The 20,293-nt window shown below is 32.5% G+C and overlaps 2 protein-coding genes across 2 annotated transcripts; one reads left to right on the forward strand and one right to left on the reverse strand.

Annotated features, from left to right (window-relative positions):
• Positions 1–1,350: 1,350 nt before the first annotated feature.
• Positions 1,351–4,653, reverse strand: LOC107061949 (uncharacterized). The gene is made up of 6 exons (XM_015312000.1): positions 4,577–4,653; positions 4,001–4,193; positions 3,541–3,771; positions 3,059–3,199; positions 2,748–2,920; positions 1,351–1,628 (listed from the first exon to the last, which is right to left on the reverse strand). Exons 1-5 carry the CDS (start codon positions 4,651–4,653, stop codon positions 2,840–2,842), a joined length of 723 nt encoding a protein of 240 aa, XP_015167486.1. The 3' UTR covers positions 1,351–1,628; positions 2,748–2,839.
• Positions 4,654–8,315: 3,662 nt separating this feature from the next.
• Positions 8,316–16,956, forward strand: LOC102601068 (AP-1 complex subunit mu-2-like). The gene is made up of 9 exons (XM_006354761.2): positions 8,316–8,426; positions 14,386–14,392; positions 14,502–14,880; positions 15,730–15,831; positions 15,982–16,078; positions 16,201–16,298; positions 16,391–16,532; positions 16,619–16,741; positions 16,828–16,956. Exons 1-9 carry the CDS (start codon positions 8,316–8,318, stop codon positions 16,924–16,926), a joined length of 1,158 nt encoding a protein of 385 aa, XP_006354823.1. The 3' UTR covers positions 16,927–16,956.
• The last annotated feature ends 3,337 nt before the right edge of the window (positions 16,957–20,293 follow it).

Below are 20,293 nucleotides of genomic sequence, written 5' to 3' on the forward strand. Positions count from 1 at the left end.
TTTGGAAGTTGTGATATATTTAGGAAAGGGATAACGGCTTGAAAAATACCTCAACTTTGGTAGAATTTGGTGTTGTGATACTAAACGTTCATGAGGACCTATTATCTCCCTAGACTATTAAATACCATATTTTTTACCCCCTGAACTATTTAATAGTGTATTTTAAAGGTATATATATGCCCACGTGGACACATTACTATTTATAATTTGGCATAATACATATATTGGACCTTAAACTTGGCTTCAAATTTTAATTTTGACCTCCAACTTTCATAGTGCACAAAACAGACACTTTAACTATCCAACCTTTTAATAAATAAACACGCGTGTCTTACCTAGCAAAACGTGTGATGTGCACGTATTTTGCGCGAGTTAGGAGTAATTTTCGAGTCCCACAACAAGTAAAAAAAAGCTGAAATGACAACTCTACCCTTAATTAATTTTATTTTTTTTCGTTCTAAAATGGACATGTAAAGTATTTAATTAGTTGGCAGCTATTGAGTGCCTCACTAATACACGTGGAAGCGTTTGCATTTCACGCTCTTTGGCTCCAAAAATCACATGTTTATTTATTAAAAGGTTGGATAGTTAAAGTGTCTGTTTGTGCACTATGAAAGTTGGAGGTCAAAGTTGAAATTTTGAAGCCAAGTTTAGGGTCCAATATATGTATTATGCCTTATAATTTTGCATTATTTTTTATGTCCACGTGGGCAAATATATATGTTTAAAATACAGTATTAAATAATTTAGGGAGGTAATAGGTCCTGATGAAAGTTTAGTACCGCAACAACAAATTCGACCAAAGTTGAAATATTTTTCAGACCCTTATCCCTTTAGGAAACAAAAGAAGTTAACATTGTCAAGTTTTGGTATTAGGGACTTGAGGTAAAATGATACAACACACATCCAAGGTATATTAGATGTGCTTCAAGGCGTTAGCAGTAAACTGCAAATGTTGAAACTTAGCACTTCTTTAAGCAATTAAGCTCACAGCAGTAAGCCAGTAACCACAACTCCTAGCACATTAAAACATAACGCTTTGATGATTCATTAACCTTAATCTCTTATAAAACAACTTGGCTGTTTCTCAGAACAAACTTAACCCAAGGGAAGAATGACATGCATCTCAAATAAACGCATAGCAAAACACTGAGAATTCATTGCTATAAGTGAGAAAATTGCGCAATGTAAAATGTTAGTTCCACACACTGTTGATTACTGTCGGAAATGACTCTACGAAAATATTCACCTATTTCACTAAAATCAGCAAAACTACGTAATAGAGATTATTTGTAAACAGAAAACAGTGGCAATTTATATACAAACAAAAAGCAACTGCAGAACTATTGGTTTGTGTCTGGAACAACTCCATGAAAACATTTATCTATTTCACTAAAATCAACAAACTACATAGTGCAGATTATTTCAAAACAGAAAACAGTGCAATCTATATACAAACAAAAAGCAACTGATGGGTCTCTACCTTGTAAAAAAGGAATAACTTCAAATATATTTGAAAAACTCAGCATCCATTACTATTTTAACATGTCCAACAAAAATATGAACAAGGCAGTAAAATAACATAGTGAGATTTACATCCAATAGCATCTGCGCCAACGTCTCTCCGCCTGTATAATAACAGAAGAGATAAGAGTTGGTGAGTGAACTGCGAAAGCTGAAAATTAGCTATTCTATGAGCAATTAAGCTAAATCTATAACAGGAGAGCCACAACACTCGTAGCACATTAAGAGAATACATGATCATCACGTTTCTTTCTAAAGCATAATCAGAATGAATATAATTTTCTGAAAAAATGCTTCAGTGAAGGAAAAGATATTAGTACCAATCTTTTCCCCTTAAAATAACATAGCAGTTTCTCAGAACAAAATTAAACCAAGGGAAGAATGACACGTATCTTTAATTCAACCAAGAAAAACTGCATAATCAAAAGACACAAAGCAACACGGAGAATTCATTGTTATAGGTGAGAAAATTGCACATTGTAAAATATGAGTTCCACACATTGTTGATTAGTGTCGGGAATAACTCTATGAAAACTTGAATGAGATATATCTTTCTTTTTTCAAATTCAAAATGTTCATAATTGAGGTTACACAAAATCAGAGCCAGAAAAGGAAAAAGACCAATAGGTTCAAAATGGGTTTGTGCCGCAGGTGTTGAGCGATCTACTCTACACAGGTGTGGGCTTACAGTGAAAACATTCACCTGTTTCACTAAAATCAAGAAACTACATCTTATGGATTATTTGAAAACAGAAAACAAAAGCAATTTATATACAATCAACAAAAAGCAACTGATGGATCTCTACCTAGTAAAAAAAGAAATAAGTTTGCATATATTTGAAAAATTCAGCACCAAAACTTCATTATCTAAAGCATTTCAAACAACATTCATCAATAAATCAATCAAAATTGGACTTTGATGTGGTTTTACTTTAACCCGAATATTTTTCAACTTTTTATACAATATAAAAACACATTATTATCTTGAAGGGTGTCACAAGTCAAATGCTGCCACATAAAGTTTGATAGAGAATGTAGTAGACTTTCTAGAAAAACTTATTCCTTCCATTGCTGCTTATTGGTTCCTACGTCATTTAAATATGTTTATAACTGGTCATCTATAATACATACACAGTTATGATACTTGAAGACAACCTTAGAAATTTAAGCATGTCAAATCATCACAGAAGCAACATCTTAAAATATCTAGTAGCTAAATATACCTTTTTCCTGACGACCAGGAAGTCCAAATTATCCTCTTCATCTGGGATCACCATAGCTTGAAAATAGTATCTTTCTTCATTATCCGTCTTGGCTAAAAGATAAGATAGTAAATGTAGTCACGAGAGCCGCCTCTCTTCACATTCAGAATTCCCTCAATTACATGGTTGGTGCCCTAGAATGAATACAAGTGAACTTTCTTAGCTTTCTGAACAAAACAAAAAAAAAAAGGAAAAGGGAAGACAGTGAAAAGTGTGATTAGAGCAAGCTTTTTTTATGGATAGGAAAGATAGCAAGAGTGACTAGAGCATACCGTATCATCAAGGTATCTCTTAAGAGCACTTTCAGCATAACCCTTCAACATCCTATACTTTTTACGGATACGTAAGTAGCTTGGAAGGGGATAGAAGTTAGGCAGCGGGGGTGGCCCTGGATAATCTTTAATATCAAAACCCTATCAAAATACAATGAAACAAACATCACTATATTGCATAAAACTTGTTATTTAATAAGTTATTTTGAGGCAAGTGACTTAGAATGTTCTTCATTTGTCATACAAACTAATGATTACTTGTTGACTATACAATGCCATCAACCATATGATTAGAAGTAGTGAACTCGAACTATTAACTAAAAGGCAAGTAGCTAAAATGCACCTAGTTGACTTGTATAAAAATAAACATGTAAAAGCAGCTAAAGCACAACAAGCCAAAGGTAAAGGTATATGTATATACATATTCATGATAACTAGGCGATGCATCTAAGTATTTCTGAAAAAATAATAGAGTCAGCTACCTTGCTCTCGTAGACCTGTCTGAAGTGGCTCTCCCACATAGGTTTATCGTGTTCTAGTTCTAAATCATAGTCTGTACTCTCGACTATCCTCAGATTACTAATATCAACCTTATCTTCTTCGTTGGTGCTATTGTCATCTTTATTTGATACATAATCCTCACCTCCGTCCTTGCTGCTATCACTTTCTTCTTTCACCGGCAGGGAATCCAGTACGGCTGGGAAATCTACAACCTGAATATCCCGTACAGCCAAAGGTAAAGGCATATGTTATATGTATATAAAGATAACTAGGTGATGCATCAAAAAAGCTTGTTTGGATAGTATTGTTTCATGGTTTAAATACAATATTGGTTTTAATTCTTACTTAATGATATAATATGATATGTTTTGAACCAATACGTGACAAACTATCCAAACAGTGTGTAATTATTTCAGAGAAAAAAGGAACAGAGTAAGCTACCTCGCTTTCATCGACCTGGTTATCATATTCTGGATCTGAATCATAACCTTCACCATCGTCGTCGGTGCAATTGCTAGATTCATTACATACATAATACTCACTTTCGTCGTCGGTGCTAACCGGCGGGCAATCCGAAACTCTCCTTGCTTTAACTAAAGAACTACTTTTCACTTTAAGTAGGACTCTAAGAGCTCTACCTTAGAATGAGTTAGATTTCCTGTGTTAACAAGAAGGAATGGCGGGACGCTAAAGAGATGGCTATGAGACTAGTGCAATCAGGTAATCGACCAAGTAATCCACATACATGATAAAAGAGCATTCCAGCCCTAGTGTACTTATCCACTGGCATTGAAGGAGAAGAATGACAAGGTCTGTGGATACACCCGTTCGCCACTTTGTTCTCAACTCTTCTCACCTCCTGGGCGAGACAAGCTACCTTTAGCTAGGAGCCTCTAGTCTTTCTTTCTAGGGTTTCTATTCTACTATAATGAATGAACAAATCTCTATGATGATGTATAGATCAGGTAATCCAATTTTGATGGCCAGGCTCCATTATTCTCGGCTGGGAAATCTAACCCCTGAAAATCCAGTACGGCCGGTCGTCGTGGGCGCAATAATGGGGGCAGTGGTGGCTGCAAACGTACAGATTTCATGGCTCCGGGATGAGTAAAACTCGGGGTGGTGGTGGGCATGAGTATGGTGTTGGTAGCTATTGAAAATTAATATGAAGAAACTAAAAAGAAGAGAGACTTACTATTTGTCTTTGAGGTATGGTTTTACAATGAATAAGATCTCTTACCTATTTATAGGGGAAATCAAAGTTGACCCCCCTAAATAGTATTCCTAATCATACTCGTAAAGGACTCCATATAATTGACATTTACTATAATACAAATATTTTATAATAATAGATAATATGAATAAAAGTAAAATCATTAATGAAATACAACTAAATAAATATTACATAATTGAAAAAAATATTTCAGATTCTACATAAATATTATACTTTCAAGATCACTACGGTGCTCCCATAAATGCTCTATTAATGCATTACGTAATTCAAATGAGCTTCTTTGTCCTTTTTTTTTTTTATATCGAGCTAGAAATTGTTGAAATTGATAATTTTTTGTGAATGTTAATTGTAGCTATATCCAATTATAATTTATAGAGTAATTAACATAAATTTAATTTTTTTAAAAGTCGTATAAAGAAAATTATTATAAAAACATGACAAAACTTCAGAATATAGCAAACATCAGCATACATTTAAGATATATAGCTACTGTTTACTTTTTATTTTATTTTATGGATACAATTAAATGTTAAATAGCAAAAATAATTATATACAAATAAAAATTAGTTTTTTTAATATGTATATAAATAAGTATTAAATGACAAAATTATCATCACACGCCTAATCAATTATAGTTAGGCACGTTTTACGGTGATGTTCCCATATTTACCGATCCTCATCACTTTTCATTACTCTCTCTCTCAAATATCACAAACTTATTTTTTCCTTTTTTTTCCAAGTCCTTGAAATTCACGATTCATTTTAGGAGTAATTTCTACGATTCTTCTTTATTAGGACTCTTGTAATTGCATTTTTTTTCCTTTTTATGACGATTATATTTGTATAAATCTATATTTTCCTTCTATTTTCATAGGGTTTTGTTTGAAAATTTTGTTTTCTACATTACAATGGCGGAAATTAGTATTGCGAGGAAAGTTATAAAATGTATACATTTATTTGACGAATTTTTGGATGAACTATCTTCTTTCAATTTGTGTATTACTCAAAAGCAAATCAAATTTTATGGCTGTATTATTGCAATGGAGAATGAAAGAAGAACAAAGAATCACAATGGCCCTATACCTCCAATTGTATTGATTTATTAATACAGTGAAAAACTTATACATTTGAATACTTGTATTGTATTATATTTCTTTGATTTTTTATTTTTTGGGTTGTCCATTTGTATTGAAATATTAACACAAGTTGAAAGGTTGATTAACAATACAAGTACAATTGGATACATAAATACATTAAGTTTGTATTTTTTTTAAAAATACTTGAAGCAACATTATTTGTCCACTATATCCATTTTTTGCTTAACAACAAGGGTATTTATATGTATACTATATAGTTGTATTGATAAGGTAAATCATATTTAAATTGTCTTGTTCATATGCTAAATTGCTATACTTTACTTTGTTTGATATATTGATACATTAAGTTTTATAAATACTTGTATCCATTTGAAAACAAAGTATTCATACGCTAACCGTTTGTATTGAAATATTAACACAAGTTGAAAGATTGATTAACTATATAAGTACATTTGGATACATAAATACATTAAGTTTGTATTTTTTTTTAAAATACTTGAAGCAACATTGTTTGTCCACTGTATCCAAATTTTGTTTAACAACAAGGGTATTTATATGTATACTATATAGTTGTATTGATAAGGTAAATCATATTTAAATTGTCTTGTTCATATGCTAAATTGCTATACTTTACTTTGTTTGATATATTGATACATTAAGTTTTATAAATACTTGTATCCATTTGAAAACAAAGTATTCATATGCTAATCGTACACATAATATATTAACCGTGGGTAGGAATTAGATTCTCTATGTTAAATCGTCTGACTGAAGCCCCACATATGTAGATATACATAAATAAATCATAACATAGATCATGATTTGAAGAGAAGCTTACACCGGTGCAGTTTAATAAATTTAGGAGTACATGGTTTGATGTATATACTTGTGTGCATGAGTGTCGCGTTCAAAATCAAACTTTTAGATGCTTACTGGTATGTGAATTGAAGGATAGTTCATCAATAAATACAAGAAAGTGATAAATCAATTTAACTAAACAAAATTAAGTGAATACCTTTATGCTTGACTAAGAACAATGGAGACAATTGAAGAAATGAATATGATGTATCTCAATCTTTTTGTTAAACGGATTGAAATCCAAGTGGATATGCATTGACTAGGTATTTATTAGTTATTAATTTAAAATTGAGAAGTTGAGAATTCTAGGGACCTAATTAAAGGGATTCATTTATAGTAAATACCTTATTTAGTGCACTCTAATTATAATTGTATCATTGTATAATTAATTTTTTTTACACAAATACAGCTAGATATACATATAAACTATAGTCATTTTTGGTAAATAGCATACTTATAGCTATTGCATTTCAATAACCCTATAAATGTAGTCATTTATGTAAGTTGCTCTAAAATCATTACATAAAAAATAATTAAATATACAAGAGATTTAATTAAAACATACAATTTATATAATATTTAATTAAAAGATTGTATAATGAAATAATATTAAAATATTCAAAAAGTGAATTGGCGTGATGAATACTGTTACACCAAAATTGGTGTAACACTATTCACACACCAAATTTGGTGTAAAAATTGGTGTGGGTTGGAGCTCAAAACACCAAATTTTACACCAAATTTAGAATTCGGCGTAAAATTTGGTGTTTGGTTGGAGATAGTCTTGATACGCATATAGGTTGCCTCATTAAAAACCTTACAAGGAAAATTCAGTAGGACAAAACCTCGTAAGGAAAAAAGAGTACAACGCGCATTAACTCCCCTTAATGAGAACATCAATCCAGAGACTTGAATCTTCGCATTCCAAGCTTGTGCACCATCTTCTTGAAAATTGCAGTCGGTAGAGACTTGGTGAATATGTCAGCCACATTGTTACTTGAACGAATCTGTTGCACATTTATATCACCATTCTTTTGGAGTTCATGTGTATAGAAAAGCTTTGGTGAAATATGTTCTGTTCTATCTCATTTTATGACTCCTTCCTTAAGTTGTGTTATGTATGATACATTATCTTCATATAAAATGGTGAGTACTTTATCACACTCTAAACCACATTTTTCTTGAATGAGATGTATCTGTAACATATCGCAATTTGAAATAACTAGGAAGAAGCTAGTAATTGGAAATAGTTATTTTTGGAAAAAATGAAAATCTGAAAATTTTGTTAAGTCTGAATAAGTTGAACTTTGGTCAAATCTCAGGATGAGTTAGGTATACTTCCAGATATGGTTGGGAAGCTCTTGGAAAAATCTTTCCAATGCCACTGAGTTTGCGCAATTCCGAGTTTGTATGAGTGAGTTATGTCATTTGGAAGTTGGGCTGTTTAAATAAGGAAAGTTCAATCCGGATTTTGGAAGGGTAATTTAGTCTTTTCCTTACCTAATTATTCAAAATCGTTATTAGGAGTTTAATTGGGGTAAAGTCAGATTTTAGTCAGTTTAAAAAAATGAATTCACGGTATGGCTTGGAGAAGAGGAGAAAGGAGGAGAACGTTCAAGATTCATCAAGTTCTTGTGATTTTGGTTGTGGAATTTGCAAAGGATTCAATCCTTACGAGGTATGTGAGTCTTTCATAGCATTGGGTTCGTTTACCCACGCGCCAAACATGTTTAGTTCAACGAATTCGTCCTAAAAGAGTTTGAAAGTTGATGTCCTGGACATGTATGCTTGAATTTGAATGTCGTTCTTGAATTGGACTGAATTGAGGAGTTTCTGAGATCGTTGCGTGAGTTTTAGAGTTGCTTTGAGTTTTTTTTTTTAGTAGAACGACCCTTGGGTGGGTCAGGGGCTTAGCAACCACCCCAGGCCATAGTTGCTTTGCGTTAGGTTATTGAGTATGTATGCTAGGTGTTGGAATCTAAAATGAATTTGAGAACAATAGTTGAGTTTAGGCGAATTGGGGCTGGAAAACGAAGAAGGAAAAGTCGGGTAGGTTTTGGCACGCGACTTGCTCCCCCAATGAACAAAAATTAGCTTCGCGGCGCGGTTAGGACGCAGACTCCTCTGTTTCAAAATTTAATTTCGCGAGCATTGTTGACACCCAATTTTAACCCTATGCAGTTCGAGTTAAATATCGAGCTTCTTCAATTTCAAACAATTCGAAATAATCATCTTTGAAAAATCCTAAAAATATATATATTTTAAAATCTCTTTCTAATTAGTTTCGGTTAGTATCTTTCAGAAATAATTATATAATTTTACATGTTGGTTTATATAATTTTCATCTTTTATATAAATATTTAATAAATAGCCTAAAAATAATGTTTAACATAATTACACATTTATTTCTTTGAATTAGTGAATTTTATAATTTTGTATAATTAGTTCTGTAGTTTAAAGCAATAATAAGTTTTGATAATTATTTTGTTTTGTTTAAATTAAGAAGCTCAAATAATTAATCGATAATTATTCATCTTATTTTAATCTTGTCTGATTTAGTTAATTGACTCAAATTGATTATACCTAACTCAAATTGGCTAAATTAGCAACTAAATTGGCCAACTTCTAAATAAAATGGGCTATCCTTTTAATTTATATACTCTCCCACGCTCTTTCTCTTTTCCCTTTTTCCAGCCCTCACATAAGCTCCTCTCCCCTTTCTTCATCCTCCAAAACACAAAAGTCAATATCAAGAACTCTAATTTCGTCATCCAACTACACCACCCATCACCATTGACAGTCCCTCCTTCCATATTCAAAGATTTCAGACCTCGAGCTTGATTTGTTGACTTTGGATTAGATAAAATCCCACCCAAATCTAATTCGAATCGGAAGATATCACATCGAATCCAGATTTTTGGGGGCATGTTCTTCTCTTACTCCTTTTCTCCTCCATTATTGTCAATCAATCTCTCATCTCCCGCTCAAACGACTATTTAAATTCAAGCCTTTATTTTTGCTATAAATACATGGTATTGATGCCATTTAGAGAGGACTCGGACGGAAAAAAAATAAAAGACCGAAAAAAGAATAGGGGAATTAGAATTTGAAAGTTGGAGAATAGTATTCCCCGAAATAGAAATCCACAAGGGTTTGAGCCTTGAATTTTCAATTTTCTTTCAATCTCTTTTACTGATCTGTTGGTGGGTCCAAGGTCGAATCACTCTCTGCTCGTCGTCTCAGTTCGCTGCCCCCAAAAAGGTAACATTAATTTTCAGATTTTAGTTTATGTTGTCATGAATTAATGGTTGCTTAGTTTCATGATTTGGGATCATGATCTTTCTGTTCAAATTGATGTGATGACTATTTGATTTCGTTCTCGTCTTAAATATGATTGTTTTCATTTAGTTACGAGATTTGGTTTCTTCATGTTAGCCCCTCTCTATTTCTAATGTTCATTTTGTTCTGTTTCCGGCTGGATTTCTTAAGTGTTGTTGTTCTACACCATGGTTTCTACTTCTTGTTTGAGTTTTCCATATTCATAGCATGTCTCAATATTTATGAATTTGTCAAAGAGTGTTCCTATCTATATTTAACTTTTCGGAATGTCAGAGTGATAGTTGCCATGAAAGTTTAAAAGTGCTAACCTCGGAGGAAAGACCGACGTCCGGTAGCGTTACTATTAGCTAGTATTTTATTTGGAGTATAAGTTTATGATCTTTATACTTGTAGCCACCTCAAGCTTGATTAATTTCTTGAAATCCATGTCCTGCACTTTTTTTGAAATTCTAAATGTTGATGTACGTTTCTTTTTTCCTAAACTGTGCAATATTTGTTTTTAAATAGTCACATGAATTTATGTGTAATCAAGGCATAATTGATAGCTCTCTGTTTCAACTTTAGTGCAGCCAATCTTTTGGCATTTTGCTATTAATAGAAAAAAGCAAGTTTAAATATTGTTTGAGATGAGTTTCTTCTTCCCTATTAACCAATTTCCTTTCCCTGACATCTTCTTTGGAGAATAGTATCATCTTGTTCAAGTCTTTATTTGATTAACATTGTTTCAATTGTGTTAATTTCCTGCCACTTATTTTCGAGGGTCTATCTACAGGAGTTTAAATATTATCTTACATACTTTATTAGTTGGTCTTAGTCTAGCATTAAGGGATCTGTTGGGTTTCATATTAGTACTATGGTTTTATATCAAGATTTGAGAAATCTATTATGATACATGGAATGAGTGATAATGACAATATTAATTGCTTTCAACTAATTTGATTTTGTGAGTTACAACAACTCACACGTTTTTCCTCATCTTTAGCCGCACTACACATATGCTAATCCTTATCCTTTGTTTTCATTGCATGAATTGTCATTCCGAGTCCATGGTGGACTTATCTACCTTGCATTCTCGAGTTGAGCCATAGAGGCTCGAATCTTATTTATCATTGAGTCAGCCAGGTCATCGGAATAGGCCTAGGGAGGGCTGGAAATTGATCACAAGTTTCGGGAAGTCCAAAAATGGACCGTATACACTGATATACAGGTTGAGTGCAATATTTACAGATAAAAAAAAATGGAAAATACGGGGCTGAGGAAAAATACAGATGTTCGGAAGCAAGAAAGACATCGAAAGGGCCGATATACATGCTGATATACACCAATATACAACATGTGTATACCAAAACGGAAATTGAGCTTAAGGCTAAAAAACAGCAAAGTTTAGGCCCAAGAGGCCCAAATCAGCAATAGTTTAGGCCCCAAAAAGGGGGCCCAAATTCATCTCTCCTTTACCTTTAAATTATTTTATTGTTTGTTTTTCTTATCATTAACTCTAACTTTAAAATTGTTAGTTAACTTAATTAAATTCCCCAAAAGATGAACTATATTCTTTATGTTAGTGTATTTAGTCAAAACTTTTATTTATTTTTCAATTAATTTATAATAAGTTTTCATGCTTTTAATTAATCAAATTGATTCAAATTATTATGTCTTAAAATGATTCAAATTATTATGTCTTAAAATGATTCAAATGAGTTCTAATTAATCTAATTTTGTTAAAATTCCAATCATTTGCAATTTAATTCAAATATTTCAATTAATGTCCTTTTTTCTTAAAAAATAAATAAATTAAAATTGTTCTTTATTTAACTATTTTTCTCAAAGTTAATTGAATATTGTAAATTATTATATTTTTTATGTTAAATCATTCTCCTAAAAAATAGTCAAAATGTTTTAGTCAAGTCGTAGGATAACCACATGTTAACGGCTACTTTAAGTGCTAATACCTTCTTAGAGAAGAAATAAGAACCTCCTACCCATTTTCTGTAAATTTTTAAAGGTTTATCTGTTAAGACCTTTTAAAATTAAGTTTTCTTAATTTCTTTTAAAAATTAAGTGGCAACTCTTTTCTAAGTATTTTTCTCAAATTGTTTTATACTTAGAACATTCAAAAAGTGATTTTTCTAAAGATAGTAAAATTACGGCATAACAAGCATTTATTTAAAAACATCTCCGTGTCGCGGACTTGTTCCAAGACAGTGATTTCAGAATTTTTTTTCTCATGTTTGGCCATCTAAAATCATTCTTAAACATCATGAGATCTTTCCTATATCATAATCCTTGAATCCATAATTCAATTCAAGGAGAGTTAAGAGTCAAGTTTAGAAGTTAAGAAGCAAGTCAAGAAAAGTTTATAAAGTTTTCAAAAGTCTTTCACAAACGTTTTTACTTTGTTTTAAGACTTAAGTTCCAAGTTAAGCAAAGAGTAAAGATTTGAAGTTCATTTCTTTAAAGAAGTATATGAGAACTAAGTATTTCCAAGAGTTTAAAATGTTTTCACATTTGAGCAAGAAAGGGAACAACGATTTCAAGAGAGCTTTTAAGCTTAGTTTTGAGTAATTATCTCAAATCAAAGAAAGAAGTTTGTTTTAAAAAACATATGAGCTAAGTATATTTTGGACGTAGTATTGAGCACCGATATGGGGATGTGAGTTCATATTAACTCAAGTCTCCATAAACTTTTGTTGATAGTCACGTGAACAACTCATATTTTTGTAGGATCTCTTAGTTTTTGACGATATCTGACATAAGGATGAAAAATGTTCACTTTTAAATACTTGAAGAATGTTTTCTGCTAAAAATGACACTTTAATGACGTAGTACTTTAAGTTTGGGTATAATTTAAGTATGTTTTTGGTCAAAAACTCGTAGACGGTTTATCAACTATTACTCAAGGCATCTCCAACCCTATACTCTATTTTACTTTCCAAATATAGAGTTCTCTATTTTCTCAGACAATCAACTCCAACCCAATTATCTATTTTACTCTCTAAAAAGAATTTTTCTCTCTCTCCTCAATATTATATTATTATTTCAATTTTTTTCTTATTTTCTTAGTTCATAATATAAATCCTTTATTTCTTTTTCCCAATAATTAATTTATATAATTTTCATGTGAATAAAATTTTATTTTTTCAAAATTTTTAATTAATATAACTTATATTTTATTCTAAATTTTTAAATAGCATAAATTGCAGAAAATATTATAATATACAAATTAATGGACAAATTCAAATAAAAGTGAAATAAAATTACATAAACACTCAATTTTTGAAATTATTACGTTGCTCCCATAAATGCTCTATTAATGCATTATGGAGTTCAAAATAAGCATTTTTGTCCTTAATTTTTTATGTCTAGCTAAAAGTTGTTCAAACCGGAGATTTTCATCTACCACCATTTCTGTCGTTAGAGTTGGAGTCTCTATAACATCTTGAATTGGTACATTAAGATTACGTTCATCCTCAACTATTATGTTGTGCAGCATAATACATGTAGTCATTATATCATGTAGCACTTTCTTTCTCCAAAAGCGTGTCGGTCTTGCAATAATGCAAAACGTGATTGCAAAACTTTGAATGTACATTCAACATCTTTTCAGCATGATTGTTGTTTCATCGCGAATTATTTATTATGTTATGTATTGTATTGTATTGTATTTTATCTTGTAATTAAATTATTATGTTATGTAATGTATTGTTATCTTGTATTTAAATTATCATATTATGTATTGTATTTTTAAATTAAATTTTTCATCTTATCATTTTAATTTTGTGTATTCTTTATAGTGAAAATTAATGATAAAATCAAATTATATTATTGACAAAAATTAGAAAAAAATAAAATACTATTAATTCGGGATGAAAGTAGTATATATTAAATAATATATTTTTAAAAATATTATATTACATTTAAAAAAAATATGAATATTAGATATTTAATTAATGACATTATATGTAAAATAATATATTAATTAGAAAGTAATAGAAATAATAATAAAATATTCAAAAAGTGAAATAGCGGGTGTGAATAGTAGTTCTCCAAACTATTCACCTCTCTAAATGTAAAGAGTAGAGAGTGATATGGAGATGGATTGGAGTGCTCATTCTCTATTTTAATCTCCAAATATAGAGAATGAAGAGCAAAATAGAGTTGAAAATTGGAGATGGTCTTGCATTAATTCTTTACTTGAAACAGAGTGGACGGTTGAAAGTCCAATAGTGCTTGACAATTCCTGTAGATAAAGACAATTTCATTTTGGGATTTGGAGCTGATGAATTTACCTGACTTTGAAGGAAACAGGTGTCCATGACTTTGTGATCTCTTTAACTTACAATTATCTTGAAACTTTTTTGTTTTATTAATATTTTTCTCCAAAATTTAAAACTGCTTACTTAGTAATGAATTTCAGAAAGTGGAATTCTTGAATTTGATGCTGAATTAAGAAGTCAGGAACCGATTATCATCACAGTAGAAGAGACTAGGAGAGATGAAGTGCAAAAATTAGAAGTGAGCAATATCAGTAACGCTTTCCTAGAGAATATTCCCAATGATGATGAATATGCAAAGAACAATTCAACAATTTTGCCTGCTGATGAGCAGATCCACTTTCCAGAACATTATGCAATAGAAAATGTTTCGAGCACTGAGGGGTTTAAAAATCGCGCTTTCTATGTGTTTAATCAGGTTTATTTGGATGTGGTTGAACATGTTAATTTCCTTGTCAATAGTAACGGACAATTGATACCTTCTGAAGTTAATGGAGCGTTGAAGATGAGAGCTTATTTGAGGTACTTGGTGTTGGGAAAAATACTACAATATTGATATTGGATTGGAATCATAAAAGAGTAAATAACTTATCACAAACACTGTGTCGTGGTAAGTCACTGCCTTGAAAGCGATTTCGGCTCGACTCCGGTGCAAATTGTTGTAGCCGGTCGCTCCCCAAGGTTCTACAGTCACTTTCAAACACGTGCACTCGTGGCTGAAAGTTTGGAGTTGCACAAAAACAATTTCCTAAAAATCCACAATAGGAAGAATGATTGTTTAAGTCAATAAAGAAATTATTGAAGGAGATAGTAAGTGAAAGTAAGGACTTGGTTTTCTTCTCTGTGTTTAGCTCCCAAATGATACTCCTTAAATAGAAAAATCATTTACGTTTCATCCATCAAAAAAATGTAAGAAAATAACGTATAATCAATGTAATGAAACATTACTCTTACTTTAATGACAAATTTGTCATAATACAGAAGTAACTTCAAGTTTTCTGAATATTTTCTTACGAAGTTAAGAAACTGACATTTGAGATAAATGTGAACCATTAATGAGAAAGTAACTCTCCTATTTCACATATACTACCGACTTAGCAATGTTCACATAGATTAATTACGGAGAGTTAAAAGATGTAACTTATCCTTTGCATTAAAAGAAAAGTAATATTATCCACACTTTTGTTGTCAAATGATGTAATTTAAACAGATACATAAGTAGGTCTGTTCTGTTTCGATGAACGATAGATAAGAGCTTTCCTATAGTTGATCTAATTTCATTTCTGCATTTCCTCGTTGATCATCGTAAGGGGCTCTTCTCATTGCAACAATCTGTTTTGCTGTGCTGGAACATGTTTTTGTCTCTTGTAGTGGCATGCCTGAGTGCAAGCTCGGGCTTAACGACAAAGTACTATTGGAGGCTCAAGGTCGACCTACCAAAGGCAAATCCATTGATTTGGATGATATCAATATGTTGAAAGCTAGTCTGTTAATCAAGTGACTGCTTCCTCAATGTGCTGTAAAATTCAGTAAATGAATCGCGTATACCATCCTTGACCCGAGCTTACTGTACTTTCAGATAATAAACTTCTTCTGTCTAGACCATTTAACGCGTATATTCAGGTGTGTGTGTCTGGCTAGGTTTGAAAATGATCGCACAATATCTTTTATACCTCCTGATGGATCATTTGATCTGATGACTTATAGACTCAGTACTCAGGTCAATTTCATTATCTCTGTTACTATATTCTCATTGTAATGTAAAGTGTGCCTATCTTATTCTTCTTCTTCTTCGTTAATTGAGGGGGACTAAGTTTATAACTTTACTAGTAATGGATTCAGGTGAAGCCACTGATTTGGGTGGAAGCTCAAGTTGAAAGGCATTCAAGAAGCCGCGTTGAGATGCCTGTCAAGGCCAGAAGCCAATTTAAAGAGCGAAGGTAGTATTCTTATCTTCTGTGATCAGATATCAGACTAGTTGTAAGTTTGCTCAAGGAAATATTTCAACTGAACTGGCAGATATATATGGCAGCACTGCTACGAATGTTGAAATTGAGTTTCCTGTACCATCTGATGCAATGAGTCCCATCATACGAACATCGATGGGATATGCTACATATGCTCCTGAGCGAGATGCAGTGGTATGGAAAATCAAGTCATTTCCGGGTAACACGGTAGGGATTCAGCAAAATGATATGTGTGTAATGTATCCATTTGATTGTCTACTGGTTTTATCAGTCACATTTTAACTAATGTACAGGATTACATGCTGAGGGCAGAGTTTAGACTTTCAAGTGTAATATCCGAAGATACACCTCCTGATAGAAAAGCTTCAATCCGCGTTAAGTTTGAGATACCATATTTTACAGTCTCAGGAATTCAGGTAATTTTATCTTAACCTTGTGGAGAAAAAGTTCCATTGCACTTACGGTATCAACTACTCTATGTTAACGTTTTGAGTTTGAGCAGGTTCGTTATCTCAAAATCATTGAAAAAAGCGGATATCAAGCTCTTCCATGGGTGAGGTACAAAACAATGGCTGGTGAATATGAACTAAGGCTTATATGAGCAGGACTATCTTTGTGGCACTGCACTATGTGTACTGTGAAATCTACGCTATTTTTGGTAATTTCCACTTTTGTGTTTCTTCGTATACTTTCTTCTTGGAAAAAGTAAATATATACCTCCAACAATCCACATTGAGCAATGCAGCTATGTAGTTTTAGTGATGTCTGCTCTTAAGGTCTCTTTCATTCTTCTTTCTCCTCAAAATGATTTAAGATGTAGCAAGAACAGCACACGAATCTTATCTCGATAATGAGGATGTATTTGCATAGAGTCAATAAGTTCACAAAAACAAATATATACATTTTTGTGTACATCCTTCTGCACCATTTAGTCTTACAGAATATCTATGCCTACAAAAAAAAGACTAAACTCTATTCATGTGGAGAGTTCATAGAACTGAGCAGAGACAACCTTTTAATAAATTCATCATACTCTTCCTTATGGCTTATCAAACTGATCCTCATGTATTTTTCGCTTGAACCAAAATGTGTTCCGCTCCTGGTCAAAATCTTGTGCTTCTTCAGGATTTCACAGTCGTCTATGGACTTCTCGCATTTTAGCCATGCAAAAGCTGAAAAGAGGGGAAGAAAAGTTGATTGGCTTAAACCAAAAGAACTGTCGAAAAAACAGATATAGCTCAATCAGTAAACTAAAATTACCAGGTTGTGTTCCAAATCTCTGACCACTAAAGTTGCATTTTTCAACAGGAAAGTCAAGTAAACTAAAAGTTTGGCCTTTGCTGACCGCTGATCTTAATTGTCTCCATCGCTTTGCCATTTTTCATTGTAGACATAATGGAAGATAGTGAGTAGTCACAAGAACCACCTCTCTTTACATTCAGAATTCCCTCAATTACATGGTCGGTGCCCTAGAATGAGTACAAGTGAACTTTCTTAGCATTCTGAACAAAACAAACAAAGGAAAAGGGAAAAGGTGTGATGAGAGCAAACTTATTTAATGAAAGAAAGATAGCATATGTGACTAGAACATACCCACATTAGCATATCTAACAAAAGGATGAAAAATGTTCACTTTTAAATACTTGAAGAATGTTTTCGGCTAAAAATAATACTTTAAGGATGTAGTTTAAGTTGGGGGTATAATTTAAGGATATTTTTGGCCAAAAACTCGTGAACGGTTTATCAACTATTACTTACATTCTTTGCTTGAAACAGAGTGGACAGTTTATCTACCTGAAAGTCCAACAGTGCTTGACAATTTCTAGTCTTGTCTATATTTGTTCTTTATTATCATATGGGTGTTCTACTTTGCTACTTCCTTCAACATTAATTTTTCTCTTGTTCTTTATTACTATGCTATTGATAGTTTAATTTCTGTTGTTGTACAGTATTTTGTTAGTGTCAATTCTTTCTTTTTGGGGTGGGGCTATGGAAGTTATTATCGTTAACTAGAAATTCTCAATGTTGTCATTAACTATGACTAAAAGGATTTCATTTTTGTGTTCAGTGCCGGATGTAGTGTCTACATTTATCTCATGTATCTTTTGTTTGAAGAATATTCTGGATATCTTTGTGGAATTGTTTGCATCTATATTGCTCGGATTCTTAAAAATGTAAACGGGTGTGTGTCGGATTCGCCAAAAATAGTGTATTTTTGCGGGTCCGGCATCAAAAGTGAAGAATCCACGAAACTATGGTTTGCAATATATGTTTTTGAATGGTTGGAAATTAATTCTCCTGCACTATCCCTTTTCTGAATCTGCTCAACACCTTCTTCAACTTCCTTTTACAGTTAAAATATGGTGCAAAAAAGACCATACGGTGAAGAAAAGCTGTATGAGGTTTCATCTAAGCAGCCGAGACATGTAGAACCAATAGTAGTCAGCTAGTTTCCTTTCTGCAGTGGCTCCTAACTCTTACACTTCAGGTTAGGAAGAGATTATTCTATCAAATTCCTGAAATGCTAGCTTTACGTTGTTTTAACGGCTTTGTGAATAATGCTTTTATTTACACAAACTTTAGATACTCTTGGAGGTTGCTCTTTTAGCAGCACGGTTGGTAGGTGGAGATGAGGAGAAATTTTCAGAAGTCAAAGCTTTCAGTGAAAAGAGACCTGATAGTTGTGATGTGGCTGCCGTTCCTTTTTCCTCTGAGAAAGCAATTGAGACGATCGAGCATTCATGGCTCTGCGCTTCAAACTCTTCTTGGACCTCTAGTAGCACCAGCGTAGAAGACATCAGGTCCGAGGTGCCTTTGACTGCTTCTAAATATTACATTAATTCAGAGTTGTTATTCCCCTCTTTTGAACAATCCTCCTCGGAAATCAGTTCTCATTGGACCAGAATGTGGTGCATATGATAGTAAAAATATATATCCATATATGAAGGAGAGCACTCAAGAAATTAGCCCAAATCTTCCATCTCAAGCTCTAGAATCAGGTTTTGTGGATCATCACGATGAAGAAAATAAATTTGCTGGGACATGTATCATTCCAATGCCTAAATTGGAATTACCTGCAGAGCAGACCACGAGGAGAATGTTGGAGCAGGAAAAATTGGGTGCTCCTGTGAGAAGTGAGAGTCCATTTTTACTTGTATATTATTAGTGATGAAAGGAAAGAGCATGTCAGAAATGAAATTTGAGTTTTTCGACCTTGCTCTTGGTTGTTAGTAGGAAAGCTGTTTTGAGGATTCATTTATATGTAAAGTTAATTTTATGGCCGAGTTGAGCCATATTTCTGAAAATTAATGGAAAAAGAAATCTTTTAAATTGTGTTATGTGCCAAATGTCATTGTTCTTTTGTATAACCATGGACAATCACCTCTCTTTCTCAAATACACATATAAATCTGAACCAATTATTAACTTGGTTCACATTCAGTTCAGGGAAACAAAATTTGTGACTACGTTGACCACAAATTCTACTCCAAAATTTCGTGTTTGTATTGGAGTTCGATTCAATTCGAATTCACACAGCAAGTCATCTCGTGAAGTCTGAGTGAATGAAGAGGAATAATGATCCAATATAGATAAAAACAGAGAGTTAAGAAGCTACCCAATAACTAGGAAGATTACCAATATTTTGGTATTACAACTGTATACCTTTTATTTATGAGATTAACTTGTGTGCACTGACTGTGTAAAGTTTTTTTACACAATCAGGTAAGTTTAACGGTACTAGTCAAACCCAGTTAAACCTCTAATCTATTAATTTTTAATATTTATTAATTTTTTTCTCTCTCTCATTCCATAACGGTCGGAATATTTTTTTCTCTGTCTCAGAGTCCATAATCGTCGGACTTGGGATTCTTTTCTCCGAACTTCTATCTCCCCTAAGCTGCTAAGATCCTCATCTAAGGTTTCATGATCTCTTTTATTCATGTGAAATTATCGATAAAAGGTTATTAT

The sequence above is a fragment of the Solanum tuberosum genome, unplaced genomic scaffold (genome assembly GCF_000226075.1).
Source record: "Solanum tuberosum cultivar DM 1-3 516 R44 unplaced genomic scaffold, SolTub_3.0 scf00180, whole genome shotgun sequence".
NCBI classification, from domain to species: domain Eukaryota; kingdom Viridiplantae; phylum Streptophyta; class Magnoliopsida; order Solanales; family Solanaceae; genus Solanum; species Solanum tuberosum.

Bases quoted from the DNA above. Each gene is read 5' to 3' on its own strand.
- LOC107061949 (XM_015312000.1), bottom strand. From the start codon at position 4,653: ATGAAATCTGTACGTTTGCAGCCACCACTGCCCCCATTATTGCGCCCA. The intron at 4,194-4,576 runs GTTAGATTTCCC...ATTCTAAGGTAG, and splicing joins GCCGTACTGGATTTTCAGGG to AGCTCTTAGAGTCCTACTTA. The intron at 3,200-3,540 runs GTAGCTGACTCT...GTATTTTGATAG, and splicing joins GACAGGTCTACGAGAGCAAG to GGTTTTGATATTAAAGATTA.
- LOC102601068 (XM_006354761.2), top strand. From the start codon at position 8,316: ATGAATTCACGGTATGGCTTGGAGAAGAGGAGAAAGGAGGAGAACGTT. The intron at 15,832-15,981 runs GTTGAAAGCTAG...GCGTATATTCAG, and splicing joins GATTTGGATGATATCAATAT to GTGTGTGTGTCTGGCTAGGT. The intron at 16,079-16,200 runs GTCAATTTCATT...TAATGGATTCAG, and splicing joins CTTATAGACTCAGTACTCAG to GTGAAGCCACTGATTTGGGT.